General features: G+C 49.2%; 1 protein-coding gene across 4 annotated transcripts in view; it reads left to right on the top strand.

Moving 5' to 3' along the window:
- The window catches only part of vars1 (valyl-tRNA synthetase 1), a 74,736-nt gene extending 67,329 nt beyond the window's left edge, over positions 1–7,407 (top strand). For all 4 annotated transcript variants that reach the window (XM_069919507.1, XM_069919505.1, XM_069919504.1 and 1 more), the window contains exons 29-31: positions 3,396–3,568; positions 4,191–4,340; positions 6,309–7,407. In XM_069919507.1, the coding sequence (XP_069775608.1) occupies positions 3,396–3,568; positions 4,191–4,340; positions 6,309–6,377 (392 nt within the window). In that variant the 3' untranslated portion in view covers positions 6,378–7,407. The remainder of the gene's footprint in view (positions 1–3,395; positions 3,569–4,190; positions 4,341–6,308) is intronic.
- Positions 7,408–19,466: the final 12,059 nt, after the last annotated feature.

Genomic DNA, 19,466 nt, shown 5'->3' with positions numbered 1-19,466 from the left:
AGTCCTCCTCTTCCCTAGAGTCTGCCTCCTCTCAGAACTGCTGCCAATCATGGCGCCGCCATCCTGGGCATAGACCCCCATCCCGCGGTCACATGATTTTAAATAATCCCACCATCAGCTCCTCTAGTGGGCTTTTTAAAATCTGTACTAAGCTGACGACAGCAGTTGAGCTGGGCGATTAGACCCCGTGGGAGCACTGTTTTTCAGTCTCGTCCCGCTGAACGGGAAACCTGACCTGGTGCAGCACTGAGGGAAAGCTACACAACTTCAGACAAACTTTTAGACCAGCTATTTTCTACCATCTTGGGACTCTGTTCAAAGTTTATGGTCCTCCTTCCCTGTGAAGCAGTCGTTTAGTTGGTTTTGATTAGATTAGATTCAACATTGTGCCAAATTGAAAATGCGATTAGCATCTAACCCAGTGGTTCTCAACCTTTTTCTTCCGACCCACACCCCACTTTAAGTAATCCCTAGGCTGTCGTTGCTCTGTGATTAGTAAGGGATTGCTTGAGGTGGGTTGTGAGCAGAGAACCAATGCTCTGGACCCAATTGTTACTGAAATATTTTGCTTGAGAAAAATGGTCATTGGCCCATTTCCTTAAGAGTTCAGAAACCGCAAGCATCACAAGTCATTCGGGGACAATTAAAACAGTGGCTTTCATACGTTTTCTCTCCACCTTAAGCAAGCACAGACCACCGATAGCATAGGGAATGCTTAAAGTTGGATGTAGTGGAAAGAGAAAGGTTGAACAGCCTGTTACAGGTGGTTTATTTTAAAGTAGCAAAATAAAATTGAAAACTTTAAATGATCATTTGTTGTTAAAATATAGCCTCTCCCTGAAGTACGTGCATACGACCCCAAAGAAATGTATAAATCTTTTAAAAGAAGGTAGATGTACGAGGTACCATCCACCAGTGTTAACGGCTGCGGGTGGACGACGGTCACCGTCAAACGACATCCCGGCATTGTGCACATCTCTGCACCTCTCTCAGCTCTCGTTTCTCAGCTGCCATTCGGAAAGCGGGCACTATTCAAGAAAATCAAATGAATATCCATGCTAGATTAAACCATTATTGTGTGCTAAAGGGTGCTGTATGGGTCTAAGGCTTCCACAGGCCAACATACACCCGACTTGCGTCCATTTCGGGACCCAACCGGCTGATCAGAACCAAACTCAGACGTAGGTCGGGGAGTGGCTGGATCATGATTTGATTTTAACCGCAGCCACTGGTCAGTGGTAAGTGCCAGATTTGGGGTCGTCTTGTGCAAAGGATATCACTCAAAACCACCATTTAAAGTGGAAGTTTCTTGGTTGTCCTATACTCGAGACCCCCAATACACAGCAGCATATTCTTTTCTTTGGCTTGGCTTCGCGGACGAAGATTTATGGAGGGGGTAAATGTCCACTTCAGCTGCAGGCTCGTTTGTGGCTGACAAGTCCGATGCGGGACAGGCAGACACAGTTGCAGGGGAAAATTGGTTGGTTGGGGTTGGGTGTTGGGTTTTTCCTCCTTTGCCTTTTGTCAGTGAGGTGGGCTCTGCGGTCTTCTTCAAAGGAGGTTGTTGCCCGCCGAACTGTGAGGCGCCAAGATGCACGGTTTGAGGCGATATCAGCCCACTGGCGGTGGTCAATGTGGCAGGCACCAAGAGATTTCTTTAGGGAGTCCTTGTACCTTTTCTTTGGTGCACCTCTGTCACGGTGGCCAGTGGAGAGCTCGCCATATAACACGATCTTGGGAAGGCGATGGTCCTTCATTCTGGAGACGTGACCCACCCAGCGCAGCTGGATCTTCAGCAGCGTGGACTCGATGCTGTCGACCTCTGCCATCTCGAGTACTTTGACGTTAGGGATGAAAGCGCTCCAATGAATGTTGAGGATGGAGTGGAGACAACGCTGGTGGAAGCGTTCTAGGAGCCGTAGGTGATGCCGGTAGAGGACCCATGATTCGGAGCCGAACAGGAGTGTGGGTATGACAACAGCTCTGTATACGCTTATCTTTGTGAGGTTTTTCAGTTGGTTGTTTTTCCAGTCTCTTTTGTGTAGTCTTCCAAATGCGCTATTTGCCTTGGCGAGTCTGTTGTCTATCTTGTTGTCGATCCTTGCATCTGATGAAATGGTGCAGCCGAGATAGGTAAACTGGTTGACCTTTTTGAGTTTTGTGTGCCCGATGTAGATGTGGGGGAGCTGGCTGATGGAGGACCTCAGTTTTCTTCAGGCTGACTTCCAGGCCAAACATTTTGGCAGTTTCCGCAAAACAGGACGTCAAGCGCTGAAGAGCTGGCTCTGAATGGGCAACTAAAGCGGCATCGTCTGCAAAGAGTAGTTCATGGACAAATTTCTCTTGTGTCTTGGTGTGAGCTTGCAGGCGCCTCAGATTGAAGAGACTGCCATCCGTGCGGTACCGGATGTAAACAGCATCTTCATTGTTGAGGTCTTTCATGGCTTGGTTCAGCATCATGCTGAAGAAGATTGAAAAGAGGGTTGGTGCGAGAACACAGCCTTGCTTCACGCCATTGTTAATGGAGAAGGGTTCAGAGAGCTCATTGCTGTATCTGACCCGACCTTGTTGGTTTTCGTGCAGTTGGATAACCATGTTGAGGAACTTTGGGGGGCATCCGATGCGCTCTAGTATTTGCCAAAGCCCTTTCCTGCTCACGGTGTCGAAGGCTTTGGTGAGATCAACAAAGGTGATGTAGAGTCCTTTGTTTTGTTCTCTGCACTTTTCTTGGAGCTGTCTGAGGGCAAAGACCATGTCAGTAGTTCCTCTGTTTGCGCGAAAGCCGCACTGTGATTCTGGGAGAATATTCTTGGCGACACTAGGTATTATTCTATTTAGGAGAATCCTAGCGAAGATTTTGCCTGCAATGGAGAGCAGCGTGATTCCCCTGTAGTTTGAGCAGTCTGATTTCTCGCCTTTGTTTTTGTACAGGGTGATGATGGTGGCATCACGAAGATCCTGAGGCAGTTTTCCTTGGTCCCAACAAAGCTTGAAAAACTCATGCAGTTTGGCATGCAGAGTTTTGCTGCCAGCCTTCCAGACTTCTGGGGGGATTCCATCCATACCTGCTGCTTTGCCACTTTTCAGTTGTTCGATTGCCTTATATGTCTCATCCAGGGTGGGAACCTCATCAATGTACAAATGTAGAAAGTACATATTCAATAATAAATAATAGGTAAAGTAAGAGACCTAAAATGGTGTTTCAAACTTCAACCTCTATCGGGCGGAAAATGTTATCCTTGGGTCCCCTCTTGTCCCTATCTAAACCTGGGCCCCCCTTGGTTTTTGATGTAGGCATTAGGGGATACGGTTTCCTGGTCACTACCCCGTCTGTGCCCCATGCTTGCCTGAGCATAGTGGCTGAGCCCATGGTCGCTCTTGTCTCTTGCCCGCAGGCTACTTGAAGTGCTTGGACCAGAGCACGGCCGAGCTAGTGAGTCTGTTCACCTCCTATGTCCAGACGCTGTCCTCCTGCAAGTCGGTGACCGTGCTGGTGGACGAGGACTGCCCGCCTGGCTGCGCTGTGGCCATCGCCTCTGACCGCTGTTCTGTTCATCTGATGCTGAAGGTAAGCAAGAGTGAGTCACCTCCCCACCCTCAACTTCTGTTGAGTGTCTACAATAGGTCAATAGTTAAGTGAACTCTGAGAAACTTGCTGCTCTCCACCCTCTCCACTACAGAGTTGTTAATGCGTAGCAGAGGGTGGTCATTCCTGGTTCTCCTGAAGTCCACGATAATGTCCTTCCTCTTGTCCGTGCTGAGACTCAGGTTGTTACTCTTGCGCCGTATCACCGTTCCAGAACCTCCCCACATCCCCTCCACCATCTCCCTATTCCAGAACCTCCCCTTCACCATGAAACTACTCCAGAACCTCCCCGAATCCCCTTCCCCATCACTCTGGTCCAGAACCATTTGAGACATATTTTTGCACTGCCCGCATCCAACTGTGAATATTTAATATATATTTTCTTTAATTAAATGTTAAATTTAGACATACAGCACGGTATAGGATCCCTTAGCCCATGCCGCCCAATTACACCCTGTTAACCTACAACGCCCAGTGCAACAACTTTGTTGTTGGTGTGTTTTACGTGACCACGAAGGCGAGGTCAGTGGGACTCTCATTGTATTGTAATTCTAACCAATCTCATTCACTTTTTCCAATTGCCTTTGTCTTTATTTTTATGTAGGGACTGATTGATGCGGATAAAGAGGTCACCAAGCTCAGAAACAAGCAGGGAGAGGTTCAGAAGCAGATTGCAAAACTCAGGGAGAAGATGTCCAAAACTGATTACTGCACCAAAGTCCCTCAGAAGATCCAGGATTTGGACGAAGAGAAGGTGAGAATCAGAATTTATTGTCATGAACATGTCAGAAAATTAATTGCTTTTTACAGCATCTCAATGCAAACATCTACCGTGTATAATCAGGTAATGGACGATACCGTGTAATAGTCAACCCCCCAACCACCCCTTTTTGGCCTAAAATTCAGGTGTTTTTGTATGACCCGTGTAAAAATCAAACCTCCCACCCCCCCCCCTTTATTTTTTGTCCCACCCCTCTGAGCTCTCGACCGCCCGCTGATCGATGCCCTGACCGCGGATCCTTGCACCAGCCGCCTGCCAATCCGAGCTCCTGGCGCCTCGACTGTGGCATCACCACCCGGCCCCACCTATTTGAGCTCCCGACACCCTGACCGCGGATCCTTGCGCCGGCCACCCTTCTGTCTGAGCTCCTGACGCCCTGACTGCAGACTCGCCATCCAAGCTCCCGACGCCTTGAGCAACGCAGGGATTTACCACGGTCAAAAGTCTGACCCATGTAAAAGTCGACCTTCCTTCCACCACCCCTCCCTCCCACCCTTTAAGGCCCGAAAAAGTGATCCAAAAAATTTGACTATTACACAAGTATATTAACCACGTTACAAAATAAATAAAAATAGTTCAAGAAAAAGACGAAGGAGTGGGGAGCAGCAAGGGCTGCATTTGCTCCCAGGTCGACAGGCACATTCAACTTGACGGTCTTGTCTGTGGTGATCGAGGAAGGTGTGGACGTCCCACACTCTGGTTTGATGTGGCTTTTAGAAGAGTGTGATTTTTATTTTTCCTCTCTGCGTCAAACACCTTGGGAGCACGTGATGGGACTGTGTGGAAAGTGTTTTACCACGTACCTAACCTGCTCAGGGAGCCCACGACGGGCCAGTGCGCAGGGAGGTTCTGCAACTGTACTGGGTACTGATGAGCTGCGTGCGGTTCTGGACCCCTGAACTGGAGAAAAGACGACCTGTCTTTGGAGGCGGTTCACCAGGTTGATTCAGCGGTAGGGGGAGGGGAGGGGAGGGGGGGGTGCGGAGAGCTGTCAGGAGAAATGGAGACTGTGCTCCCTGGACTTCAGAAGAATGAGCGGGGATGTGGGTGGGAATCATTTCCATTGGCAGGTGAGACTAGAACCAGAAGTGGGAGGGGGTTTGTGGCATCGCCTGAAGGTTTAGGGGGGTAGATTCAGGACGACTGTTGTGTGTGATTTAAGTCCAGTTCAGTAGGTTCACAGAGAAGTGAGTCCAGACATAAGCTGACAAACAAGGAGCAATATCTATTGTACATATGGGGAAATAAATAACAGGGAAGACACGAAACTAAAACTACTTAGGCATTCACATCAGATACAGCAATCTCCGATGCCTGTGGCTGCCTTCTCTCTTTCTCTCTCTCTCTCTCACACACACACACACACACACACACACACACACACACACACACACACACACACACACACACACGTTAAAATCTTTTAAATTTAGATATACAACACCATAACAGGCCATTTCGGCTCACAAGTCCATGCCGTCCAATTAGACCAATTAATCTGCAACCCCCAGTGCATTTTGAATGGTGGGGAGAAACCGGGAAAACCCACGTAGAGAACATACGAATTTCTTACAGACAGCGTGGGATTTGAACACTGATCCTGATCGCACTGACCACGAGACCAACCATGCCGACATGTGCGGTTACAAGCCCACTCTTGTGAGAGAGGGGCCTCAACACACAATCCCGGTTCCCTGTACCAGTGGGGTGCATCCTCTGTACACAACGATCCTGGTAGATCTCGTTGATGGGTGGGCAGGGCGGCGTGTAGTGTTGGAGAAGGATTTGCAGGTGGGGGGGTGGGAGGGGGTTGGATCGTAACTCAGCTGTGATACCCTCTCAATGGCAGAATCTGGCCAAGGTGTCTCTTGCTTTTCCTTTGCAAAGAGCTCGGTGTCAATCATGGAATTGTTGAATTTCACAACTTGTCGTCTTTTGCAGCTGAAACAGTGCGAGACGGAGCTGCTGAAGGTAGAAGAGGCCATGAGGATCTTTGAGAAGATGATCTGACTTGAACAGAGGATCAACAGAGATGAGCCCCTTTGCCCCAGACCTGGGTGTGCAAACTGACTTCTGATTGGTGACTTCTAAGTGCCTCCAGTCCCTATCTCCTCTTCTTTCCCCCCCCCCCCACCATTCGTACTTGCACCCTGCCTCTCCTGCCTGTGAAGGGGGTTGTGATTGATAAATTCCCCCATTTCACCCTCAATGTAGAGGGGAATGCGCTTCAACTTTTCAGATTCTAAACTCATAGCCAAGTCTCATGATACAGCTCTCCCCCTCTCTCTCTCTCTCTCTCTCTCTCTCTCTCTCTCCCTCCCTCTCTCTCTCTCCCCTCTCTCGACCCCCGCCCCTCTCTCTCTCCCCCACCTCTGCACCAATATTTCAGTGTTTAAAAAAAAGGTCAAGGAAGATTCTTCCATCAAGTCTGTGGGTGCAGAAGGGACTACACGGGCAGTCAGGGATTGGTGAACCAGGGAGGGTGACGACAGGCAGACGGGGGAAGGTGAGAAGGGGAGCTGAGACAGGCAGAAAGCGAGGGGGGGTCGAGGAAATGGAGTCATACAGGGTGAAGCTGCTGACGCCTTGATTTAGGGTGATAGGTTTCATTTGCCTATCTCCTCCTCAGCTTGTAGCGCAGAATTTCGATTCCCTGAGTCCCATTTAGTTTTCCTCTTCCCTCCCCACCCTGTTCCCTTCTTCTCCCACCCTGTTCCCTTCTTCTCCCACCCTGTTCCCGCCTCCCACTGAGAGGAAACGGGCCGATCACTTTCCCTTCCTGTCTGCCGTCTCCCAAGCTGGAACAATCAGCGGGTGCGTTGAAATAAAAGTTTATTGTTTTGTTTAACGTCTGTTGCCTGTTCACCGTTTCCAATCTGTGGCGAGATAAACGATTGGTCCAGTGAACGGGAATTGTTTTTACTTTTCAGGATGACTCAACAGCATTTCTTGCTGAAACAGGTTTGCCCGGATAATGCTTATCTCCTAGTAAAATATTGTGAGCTATTTTTCATAAAAATAACTATGGAGTTACAAATAATTTTGCTATTTTCGTCTTAAAATAACTAAAATAATTCTGTAGAACAGTGGTTCTCAACCTCTTTCCACTCACATCCCACTTTAAGTAATCCCTAAGCCATTAGTGATTAGTAAGGGATAGCTTATGGTGGGATGTGGGTGGGAAGGGAAGGTTGAGAACCACTTCTGTAGAACAAAGTTATACAGTAAAATCTCTGTTATCCAAAATTCAAGCAACTGGCAAAAAAGCTGAAAAATAAATAGGTAATTTAAAATTGGCGCACCTCGTTGTTAGTCTGCCAATCCACGCTGCGCACAACCTCAAGCAACCAGAAAGTTCACTTATCCGGCATGTACCAATCCTCATAGGGGTCAGGTACCAGATGTTTTACTATATTTTAAAAAAATAGTAAAGGGGGGTGATTCAAGAAGGGGAACTGTTAAACGTTTGAAAATAGCACATCAACAATCCAAACTTGCTCTCCGACTTTGGACCACGTCTGTGGAAGTCGGTGGAGGCAGGGTTTAAGTGAGCATTATTCAGTGTGGTGTAAAACCACATCACGTCCTGAGGCCTGGGTGAGGAGAGGATGTATTCTCGTGGGGGTGGGGGGGGGGGTTGGTCTGGATCGGGGGAAGTCATTAGCCTGATGACGCCATTTTGTTTTCCGCGGGTGGAGGCCACATTTGACTGCTGTCCCAGTGAGAAATTGAATTATGGACAGAAACAAGCAAATTAAAGAAAAACATGCCCCGTCCACTTCTGCGGACCCATGACCCCCCTTTCCACAGACCCACCCCCCCCAGGGTTCCTCGGAACCTAGTTTGGGAAACCCTGCACCAGGCACAACGCATTCCTCAGCTCCCCAGTACACCGCCACCCAGCTAAACTCCTCACACCTTCTCATTGGCTCGCTCGGGCGATCCTGACATGTCTCCCACGTCTGAGATTCATCACTCACGTTCTGATGCCTAACACTGTTCACCCCACCCCGCACATCGTATCGCTGGCATCATAGGCGGCAGCCAGCGCTGCTCCCAACAAAGGTAAACACGCGGCATGCCTTGCAGGCTTACGCAGGTGGAGGCCATGCAGCATTTCAACAGGGCGACTCAGCCATCCACAGTCGGCTTTCCTTCATCTCTGCTGCACGTCGTTCTCGACCTCGCATCCTATGTTCATTCTCGGCTACAACGTTGAAGCAATGAGATGCTGGAGGGACTGAGTGGGTCAGGCATTGACTGTGGAAGTGGGCAGATTCTGTCTCCTTGGAGTGAAACCCAGATGTTGGCCGAGGCTGTGGTTGAGGTAAAAACGCAACGCTGGAGAAACTCCGCAGGTCCAACAGGGTCCTTTATGGAGGAACATAACTGGCAGTTTGGGCTTGATCGCAAGGTATGGAAAAATGTAGACAGATACCCAAACAAAATGGTGGGGATGGGGGCGGTCCCACAGGCAGGAGGTACTAGGTAGAGAAGGGAAGGGTGGACACACCAGCAAAAGGAGAGGGGGGATGGCTGTGTGAACGGAAAAGGAAGGGGGTGGAGAGCTGGAGGAAAGGAGACAGGAATGGGGGAACAGAGAACAGGGAGTGGGCCAGCAGAAACTGGAAAAGTCCATGTTAATACCGTCTGGTTGGAGAGTGCCCAGGCGGAATATTAAGTTGCTCCTCCAATTGATGGGTGGTCTTGGTTGGGCGGTGCGCTTGGCTTCAGCACGGAAATGGATGGCTGCTGGGAGGTCACTGGCACTGGCGTGGACAGAGCGAAGGGCTCCCCCAGTCTGCGCCCAGACGTCAAGGAGGCCACCGGATGGCCCCTGCATATTCACAAGGGAAGTGTTGGAAAGGCTGTTTGGAGCCCCAAGGGGGTAGGTGGAGGGGGAAAAAGAGGTGTGGGTGCAAGTGTGGCACAGTGGTCCCAGGGTAGGCACCAAAGGGGGGGATATAATTGGAAAATTAAGTTGCCAGAGTTGCTGTAAATTTTTTTAAGAATCAGTCGCAGTTTTATTTAATGTGTCTGTACCTCAAAATTTCAAGAACAATATTGAAATAAAGGGAGAGGGGGAGTATAGTTAGAGAGACTGTGGGAATGGGTGAGAGGAAATTGGAGAAGTTGATGTTTGAAAAGCATTTTGCATACATTTTGTATTCCCACCCCAATTTGTCAAGGCCATGGGTCCGGGCGCCCATGGAGCGGAAGCCCAGCAGGCTGCGGAGGTGAGCTCAGCCTAATGTTCCACATGGGCCTCCTTCAACTGTCTGACGAGCACCGCCTTCTCCCACTCCAGCTGCCTGATCCACCAGCCCTTCCGCGACTGGCTGCGGAGCAGAGGCGAGGTTAGCGGTGGGCTTGGGGAGTGGGGGGGGGGAGGAGGGGAGCACATTCACAGAACTGGTCTCTGGAGAACTCACTTGGCCCATTGTCTCCCTGCTAGCCCTTCAGAACCATTTCTCTGGCCACGAGTGTGGAATGATTCACCTGAAACCTCAGATCCACGTTCCTACCTATTTCAAGTCTCTTATTAAGAAACTAACTGCACAGGAAATACGTATATGCTGTTGTATGGTCCGAAAAGAAAATTTCAGCATTAAAAAAGATCAGGGTCGTCCTTTATGCAGAAAATCCGAACCTTTCCAGCGAAGTCTCAACACCGCCGCCATCTTCCTGCTGGTTCCGACGCCATCTTGCGCATGCCCTGTTATCGACAAAGTCTCAGCGCACCTTTGCAGGGTCCATCCGCCCAGATCTACTGCTGTGCAGGCTTTAAAATGCCTGTTACAGGAGCTGACGGGTTTATTTTAATACGCTAATTGATCCTTTACACAGTCATCTGTTATTAAACTATTGTGATTGGCTTTTAATAGCATCCATTGGTCAGCATAAGTGCCAGATTTGGGGACGTCTTATACGAGCCTACATTTGAGGTGGAAATTCTGGGGTCGTTCTGTATAGAGTTGTCCTGCACAACAACATGTATGGCATTTAAAAGATGTCCTTCCCATACCCATTGAGGCCGAGAAGGTCTGAAAGCAAAATCTCCACAAAAAAAGTTTACCTGTGTTTTATAAGACCATACAGATGCAGGCCATTCAGCCCATTGAGTCTGCTCTGCCATTCCATCATGAGCTGATCCACTCCTCTGCCTTTTCCTCAAAACTGTGTGTTATATAGTCAGGGTAATGTGAACTATTTTGTTATTGCGTAAGAATACTGTAGCAACTGTGGTGCCCTACTGTGGGGTGTATGTATATGTATACAAGTGTGTGTGTGAACAGTTTCCTGAGATGGTGGAAGGCATCAGTAAGTAAAGTCTCTTCTGTAATTTGAATCTTGCAAGTTATTTAAGAAGCCTCCCAAGTAACACGGAGACATAACGCTGTTGTCACCCTGCCCAGCTCTCTATCTCTGCCTAAAATACACCCAATGATGTGGCCTCCGGTCTGAACCCTCTCCAACGCCAGAACATATGTACATCATACTCCAAGTGAGGCCTCACCAGAGCCTTCGTAGGACATCACATCCCTACTCTTCTATCCTCTTTCTGCCTTCACCATCCTGGAGATTAACCTCCAGGGGACCCTGCACAAGGACTCCCCGAGTCCCTTTGCACTTGCAAATGTTGAATTTTCTCACCGACCAAATAATAGTCTGCCCTTTGATTCCTTTGATCAACATACATGACCGTGCACTTTTCAACACTGTATTTCATCTGACCATTCTCCTAATCTATCCCAGTTTCTCTGCAGCCTCTCCTTTTCCAGAATGGGATCCCTTTATTCCCCATTCTCTGGTTGCTCGGGCTGCTGATGGATCGAACAGGAGTCCGTGCGGCTGCAGAGGCTGAGGGAGTAGCTGGAGGCAAATCCACAGACCCTCAGAGCCTCTCTTTTGCTTCCCTTTCTCCAACTGTAAGAGGTGCTCGGCAATCTCTGCTGATGGCGAATCTGTCTGCCTTACAGCAGGCAAAAGCAAATTTGATATTACACCAGTTTTATTAGATGACAATAAAGGGGAATCTTAAATGTGTGGCATCTGGTCAAAAACCTTTTGAAAGTCCAAAAAGGCATCATCCTTTGTCTAGCCAGCTTGATGGTTTCCTCAAAAAACTGCAGTAGGTTTTCAGGCAAGGTATTCCCTTATGGAAACCGTGCTGACTTTGGCCTGGTCATGCACCTCCAGGTATTCCATAACCTGACAATCAATTCAAACAGCTTCCCAAACACCATAGTTAGGCTGACAGGTCCAGTAATCCCTACCTCTGGATTCCTGAGAGTATCTTCTCTCTGCATTATCCCTGCAATAATCTCTCTCTCAGCCCTCTCTCTCAAACCGCCCCCCTCTCAAACCCCCCCTCTCTCAATCCCCCCCTCTCTCTCAAACCGCCCCCCTCTCAAACCCCCCCTCTCTCAATCCCCCCCTCTCTCTCAAACCCCTCTCTCTCAACCCCTCCCTCTCTCTCAACCTCTCTCTCTCTCTCAACCCCTCCCTCTCAACCCCCCCCCCCCCACCCCTCAACCTCTCTCTGTCAGCCAGCCCATCTGCTCCAGGAATTGGTGTTGTCCTTCCTTGAACAACGTACATACTCATGTAAAAGTCAAGTTTTGTAGACTATTTTTTAAACGTTAAATTTATGGGGTCAACTATGTCATGGATGTCACTTTTGACCATGGTAAGCACCTGCGTTGTTTGAGGCACGAGGAGCTCCAATGAATGGGCAGCCGGCTGGCTAAGACTGGGCAGAAGGTCTGCGGTTGAGGTGCTAGGAGCTCAGATGGCAGGCAGCCAGGGCCGAAGTGAGAGTCTGTGGTCGAGGGGTTGGGAGTTCCGGTGGGGTAGGTGGCTGGGGATGAAAGTCCATGATTGAGATGAGGCAATAGGAGCCAAAAATAAGTGGGGGGGGGGGGGGAATGAGTATATAAAGAGGTAGGAGCAGAAGTCAGCCATTCACCCCGTCAAGTCTGCTCCGCTGATCCATCCCACAGCCCCACTCCCCAGCCTTCTCCCCGTAACCTCTCTGCCTTAAATATACCCAGCAAATTCAAGAGGTTCACCACTCTCTGGCCAAAGAAATTCCTCAGCATCTCTGTTTTAAGTGGGCACGAAATACTTCTGTGTGATTCACCAGCTGCAGTCTCTCCAGGACCTCGATAGTGGGATCTCGTGGAAGAAGAGGGGCACCGCCCCATCGCCTGTAACTCAGAGCTGCACACTACCTTAACCAGGAATTAAGGCCAGACCCCATCACCCACCTCCCCAAACTGTGGGTGAGTCCAAAGGCCAGACCTCTCTCCCCAACCACCACTTTCAATGCGCAGTTCAAGAAGACCACTCCGGGGACAGGTGGCGGTGGGGGGGGGGGGGGGGGGGGGGAGGGTGGTGGGGGGACAGTCCACGAAACCAAACCCACGGCGCTTGCCATGGAGAGGGGACATGGATGAAGTCCAATGTCCCATAAGCGCTCCACACCCACCCCCCACTGATGACCCCACCCCAAGGCTCCTGGATCTCCTCCACTCAGCACCCCAGGCTTCCGATACCTCGGCCAGCAGGCGGTTTTATCACCTCAGCACGGCCTCCACCTGTTGACGGCAGTGTGCGCTCTCCTGCCGCCCATGTGGATGGCACATCTCCTCGGCCCAGAGAGAGGGCTGCAGCACCTGGAACAAGGGGCCAGCATTCAGGACGTGAATGGTCAACCACGCAACACATCCAATAGATACTCCTATCCTGCGGTTGCAACACTTATTTTTTAACCAAAAATAGACTTTATTCCCAATGAATTATTTACAAAAAAAGTTTAGTCTTTTACACCCATAATATCAGTCATATCTATACATTCTCATCAATATACGTGTTCTCTCCACGCCCCTTTCCCACCTCTGCAGCACCTTGTCATTACTCCCCCCCCCCCCCCCCCACTGTTGTTTGATGGGCTTCCCCTCGGTTTTAACCTCTCAGTGCCGAGTATCAGGAGGACTCCAGACCAGTGGTTCTCAACCTTTTCATTCCCACCTTAAGCAATCCCTAACTAATCACAGAGCATCGATGGATTACTTAAAGTGGGAAAGAAAAAGGTTGAGAACCACTGTTTTCATCGTCCCTCATTGACTCATTATGTGCACGGTTTCCAAAGGAAATGGGCCAATTACCATTTTTCTCAAGCAAAATATTTCAGAAACAATTGGGTCTAGAGCTGCTTTGGGTCAAATGTTCTGGTGTTTCAGCTACAATCTTGCGGGGTCATTCATATTTGTGAACCGATTATCAATCACTTTGTTAATGTTTGTCTCACGACTACATTCAGTGATACACGGGAGTAACATCAGTACAAAACACCTTACTAAGGATTCTGTATGGTCTGGTACAGGAGGAGGTCCATAGGGTCCAACCCTAGTGATGCCATTCAGCCCATCGAATCTGCCCTGCCATCATGCATCATGAGCTGATCCATTTTCCCACTTAGCCTCACTGCCCACCCTTGTCCCCATAAACTTTTCTCCACTCAAATCATTGTTCCTCATTGTACTGACAACTACATAAATGCCCCTCCTTTTCATTCAGACACCTGCCTATTTTTGCTCAAACCTTGAAGAAGGGTTCAGGCCTGAAACCCTTGTTACCCTTTACTTCTGCTGCATGCTCCGTGACCTGCTGATTTTCTCCTGTGTTCTACACGCCATTTTCCTAACCAGCCGTAGGGACTATTTGGTACAAAAATGCATTGTGCCACGTGACAAGGACGGTTGGATCCAGGAGGAAATGACCTGATCAGCAGTGGAAATGAAATTGCAGAGGCAGAAATTGACACATTGGATCTTGTCCAGAAGGAGGTCCCCCCGGCATCTCTGGAGCGCAATCCTGACAGGACAGGATGTGAGGAAAGAAAATATCACAAATTCAGAATCAACGTTTCGACCCCCAGCTCTCCACCCTCTCCTGAATCCAGCAATCCCTCCCATCCCCTGGAATTCTAGAGCCCGAGGCTGATTTCTCAAGTCAGGTTTACTGTCAGCTGATTGCACAAGTACAACCCGACAAAGCAGAGTTCTACAGTCCTCAGTGCAAAACACGCAGACACACAGCCAGACACAATACACGTATAGACAAACAATACATACTGTCAGCTGATTGCACAAGTACAACCCGACAAAGCAGCATTCTCCAGTCCTCAGTGCAAAACACGCAGACACACAGCCAGACACAACTCACGTACAGACAAACAATACATATGCAGGACAAGTATTCACATTTTCAAATAGATACTTTTCAGAAATATTAGCATCTCTGAGGGTGAGTGCGAGCAGTTCCTCTGGTCTTTTCGCATCCTCATTACCCGTGGGAACAAGCTGTGGCTCAGCCCGGCGGTGCTGGCTCTGATTCTCCTGTATCTCTTCCCCGGCAGGACGGTGTTCCACATTTCACTAGTGGCCTGGACAGACTGTGGTCTTCCCGTTAGGAGGTCCAGCATCCTGTGAGAGAGAGGGGCATCAAGTCCCAGCAAGGACAGCTTCTCCCCCAGCCTCCTGCCACCCTATTGATCTACAATCTGTGTACATTTTTGAAGGGGGCAAGGAGAAACCGGAGCACTCGGATGAAACCTGCGCAGATGTGGGGAGAGATCATTCAAACTCCTGACAGACAGCATGGGATTCGAACCCAAGCCGCTGGAGGTAAGGACAGGAAAGAGGACTATTATCTAAATGGCATCTGAGTAGGAAGAGGGGAGATGCAGCGAGACTTGGGTGTTGCTGTGCATCAGTCGTTGAAAGTGGGTGTATAGGTGCAGCAGGTGGTGACGAGGGTGAATGGTTTGTTGGCGTTCATAGCAAGAGGATTTGAGTCCAGGAATAGGGAGATCCTGCTACAGCTGTACAGGGCCTTGGTGAGACCACACCTGGAGTACTGCGTGCAGTTTTGGTCTCCTTATCTGAGGAGGGACATCTTCACCATGGAGAGGGTGCAGAGAAGGTTCACGAGAATGATACCAGGGATGGAAGGACTTGCAGATATTTAAGAGTAGGTTAGATTTGGCTTGTGGCTCAGGGGGTCTGGGGAGAAAGCAGGAACCAGGGACTGATCAGCATGATCATGTTGAATGGTGGGGTAGGCCTGAAGGGCCAAATGGCCTTCTCCTGCACCTATTTTTCTATGCTTCTATGTCACGCTAACCACTTTGATAAGCAGACCAGCCCAAATATTTACAATCATTTAGAATTCAGAAGCCAATGGAGACGATCTGGAGACACTGATTGCTCATCCACCGAAAGGAGTCATCGACTGAGTCCCTTCTAGATCACCTTTTCTTCCCCGGTGTCTGTTAGACCTCTCCCTCAAGCCTTTTTCCCTGTCCCTCTAACTCCATCCCACCAGCTCCCCACCCCCCTTCCCTCTCCATTCAGAGGACCATCCCCCACTCCCCCATCACTTCTCAGCTCCTTGTCCCTTCTGCCCTCCCACTCATAGAAAACCTCCAGCACCATACAGGCCCCTCAACCCACAAAGTTGTGCCGACCATGTTCCTACCTTAGAAATGGCTAGGCTTTCCCCATGGCCCTCTAGTTCCCTAACCTCCATGTACCCATCGAAAAGTCTCTTAAAGGACCCCATCGTACCCACCTCCACCACTGGCAGCCCATTCCATGCACCCACCACTCTCTGTGTAAAATAAAAAGTCCCAATATCTCCTCTGTACATACTTCCCAGCGCCTTTTCAGCCCTGGGGGGAAAAGCCCCCGATGATCCTCACAATCAACGCCTTTCATCATTCCGTCCACCTCTATCAGGTCACCTCTCGTCCTCCGCCACGCTCCACGGCATAAAGGCCGAGTTCACTCCATCTGCTTTCATGAGACCCTCCTCTCTAAACCAGGCAACTCCTTGTGAATCCCCTCTGCACCCTTTCCTCGGCTTCCAGAACAGCAAGTGGGGTGTGGCCAGGGTCCCACAGGGCTGCAACATTATCTCTCGGTGTCATCCATGGCTGCTTATTCAAGCAGCTCCCTACAAGTGAAGCCTGGCCAAGGCCCTCCGCCAGCTGAATATTTCCTCCTGTCTTCACCAAGTGCTACTTCACAGAGCGTTTACTTTTGCAATTTCAAACTTTTATTTATTCTTATTCATTTTAATTGTTTTGAAATTTATTTATTTTCCACAAATTGTTTTTTGCCGGTTGCTTGAACAGGGGTTTTACTGAACAGGCTGTCCCTCTTTAATCCAGTGACGTCATTGCCGGGCCACAGAAAATGACTCTGAAGGGAACCCCCTATGTAAACATATCAACGGTAGGACAAAGCTTAAAACAGGGAAGAATACTGTGGGCCGGAATGGTTAACACCATGCCTTTACAGCGCCAGCGATCGGGATGTTAGTACAAACTCCTGACAGACAGCGCAGAGCTCAAACCCCGGTCCCAATCGCTGGCGCTGTAAAGGTCAACTCTGCCATGATCAGGACCAGGGTTCGAGTCCTCCGCTGTCTGTCAGGAGTTTGTACTAACAGCAGCATCATGGACACTGATACCCCTGCCAAAGATAGTGGACGCAGCCCCGGGACATCCCAGGGAAAGCCCTCACCACCATCAAGAGCACTGACAGGGAATGCTGCCATCGGAGAGCAGCAATTATCATCAAGGACCCCCACCACCTGGCGTACGCTCGCTTCTCGCTGCTGCCATTAGGAAAGAGGTGTCGGGGCCACAAGACTCACACTCACCAGGTTCAGGAACAGCAGCTCCCCCTCCACCATCAGACTCCTCAACGACAAACTCAATCAGGGACTCATTTAAGGTCTCTTATTGTGCATTTTTTCCCTCTCTGTTTTGCAATTAGTTTGTTTACATTTCATTATTTGCTTATATATGTACAAAAACCACCTATCTGTGTCTTAGAACCCCACCAAAGATCGCTATGGCACAGAAAACAGGCCATTTGGCCCTTCTAGTCTATGCTGAAACATCATTCCACTAATCCCACTGACTTGCACTCATTCCATAACCCTCCAGCCTCTCCCATCCAGTATCTATCCAATCTATTAAAACTTAAGAGTGAGTCTGCATTTACCATATCAGCTGGCAGCTCATTCCACACTCCCACCACACTCTGAGTGAAGACGTTGCCCCTTTCCCCATTCACCCTAAAGCCATGTCCTCTTGTATCTATCTCTCCAGTGGAAAGAACCTACTTGCACTTACTGCTTGTACCTCTCATAACTTTGTAAACCTCTATCAAATCTCCCCTCAATCTTCTACGCCCCAAGGAATAAAGCCCTAACCTGTTTAACCTTTCCCTGCAACTCAACTCCTGAAGACCCAGCCACATCCTAATAAATCTTTTCTGCCCTCTTTCAAATCTTACTGATATCCTTCCAGTAGTTTGGCGACTAGAACTGCATACAATACTCCAAATTTGGTTTCTCTAATATTTTATACAACTTCAACATAACATCCAAACTCATGAACTCATTACTTTGATATATGAGGGCCAAGATGCTAAAAGCAATCCTTCCACTTTCATGGAATTATGTATTTGAATTCCCAGATCCCTTTGTTCCTCTGCACTCCTCAGTGCCGGATGGTTTACTGCGTACGTCCGACCTTCCAAAATGCCACACCTCACATTTGTCTGCATTAAATTCCATTTGCTATTTTTCTACTTGGTCCAGATCCCTCTGCAAGCTTTGAAAGCCTTCCTCACTGTCCACAACGCCTCCAGTCCTAGTGTCAACAGCAAACTTGCTGATCCAGTTGACCACATTATCGTCCAGATCATTGATATAGACGACAATATTTAAAAGCATTTAATGAGGCAGTCGTCACTGCTTGATTGGGCAGAGAATTCCACAGGTTCATAACTTTTCAGGGAGAAGCAGTTCCCCCTTATCCCTGCCTTAAACCTGCACCCTGAAGCTCTGTTCTCTCATAGAATATTTCATCATGGTACAGAATCGATCAGAATTTATGGTCCCAAACAGGGGTTGTTTGGCGGCAGCATTACAGTGTAAAAAATAAATAAATTAGCACAAAAGAAGTGAGGTGGTCTCTGTGGGTCATTGTCCATTCAGGGGAAGCTAGCCTGGTGCCGCTGAGGGCTCGTCTTCAGGCTCCTTCCCGAGGGTAGCAGAGTGAAGAGGGCATGGCCTATAGCTCATGATGGTCTGCTGACTCAGGTGGCTTATCTCCACACCAATCTAAATTTTCCCTCCCTCACGCCCATAACCCTCTAGTTTTCGCACATCCCATCTCCAAGTCTTTCCAATGTACCCATTGTGCCAGCCTTCAACACCCCCCCCCCCCCCCACCATGCACCCACCACGAGGAAGCTCATCTCTGAAATCGCTCCTAAGCTTTCCTCCACTTAGTGGTTCTCAACCTTTTTCTTTCCGCTCACATCCCACTTTAAATCAACCCTTTACCATCGGTGCTCTGTGGTTAGTGAGGGATTGCTTTAAGGCGGGATGTGGGTGGAAAGAAAAAGGTTGAAAACCACTGTTTTAATGATCCCTCATTATGTGCACGGTTTCAGAACACCAAAGGAAATGGGCCAATGACAATTTTTCTCAAGCAAAATAATTGGGTCTAGATTCTCAACCTTCCCATCCCACCTTAAGCAATCCCTTACTAATCACAGAGAGCTGATGGTCTCGGGATGGCTTAAAATGGTGTGTGAGTGGAAAGAAAAAAGTTGAGAACCACTGCCTTATAAAGATGTCCTCGGGTATTTAAACAAGAAAGTCTGCAGACATCGTCGCACAGGATGCAAGAGAGCTGGGGAAATTCAGCAGGTCACGCACCATTCACAGGAGGTGAAGGGTGACTGACGTTATGGGCTTGAGGCCTTCGTCAAAGTACGAGCAAAAAGCGGGCAGGCACCCGAATTAAAAAGGGGGGGCAGGTGGGCGGGGCGGGAGGAAGGAAGTGGCAGGGGGAGGAGTACAGGCCAACAGACAATTTATAGGTGAGGTGATGGGGGGGTGGGGGGGAAGGGAGCAGCTCTCTGAACAGAGAAGGAAGGGTTTGGGGAGCTGGAGATAGAGAAAGAGCGAGACAGGGTGGGGGGGGGGAATGCCGGTGCCATGCCTGCC

The sequence above is a fragment of the Narcine bancroftii genome, chromosome 2, assembly GCF_036971445.1.
Source record: "Narcine bancroftii isolate sNarBan1 chromosome 2, sNarBan1.hap1, whole genome shotgun sequence".
NCBI lineage: Eukaryota > Metazoa > Chordata > Chondrichthyes > Torpediniformes > Narcinidae > Narcine > Narcine bancroftii.
Note: the sequence above shows the minus strand (reverse complement) of the source record. Positions and strands in the feature narration are given on the sequence as shown.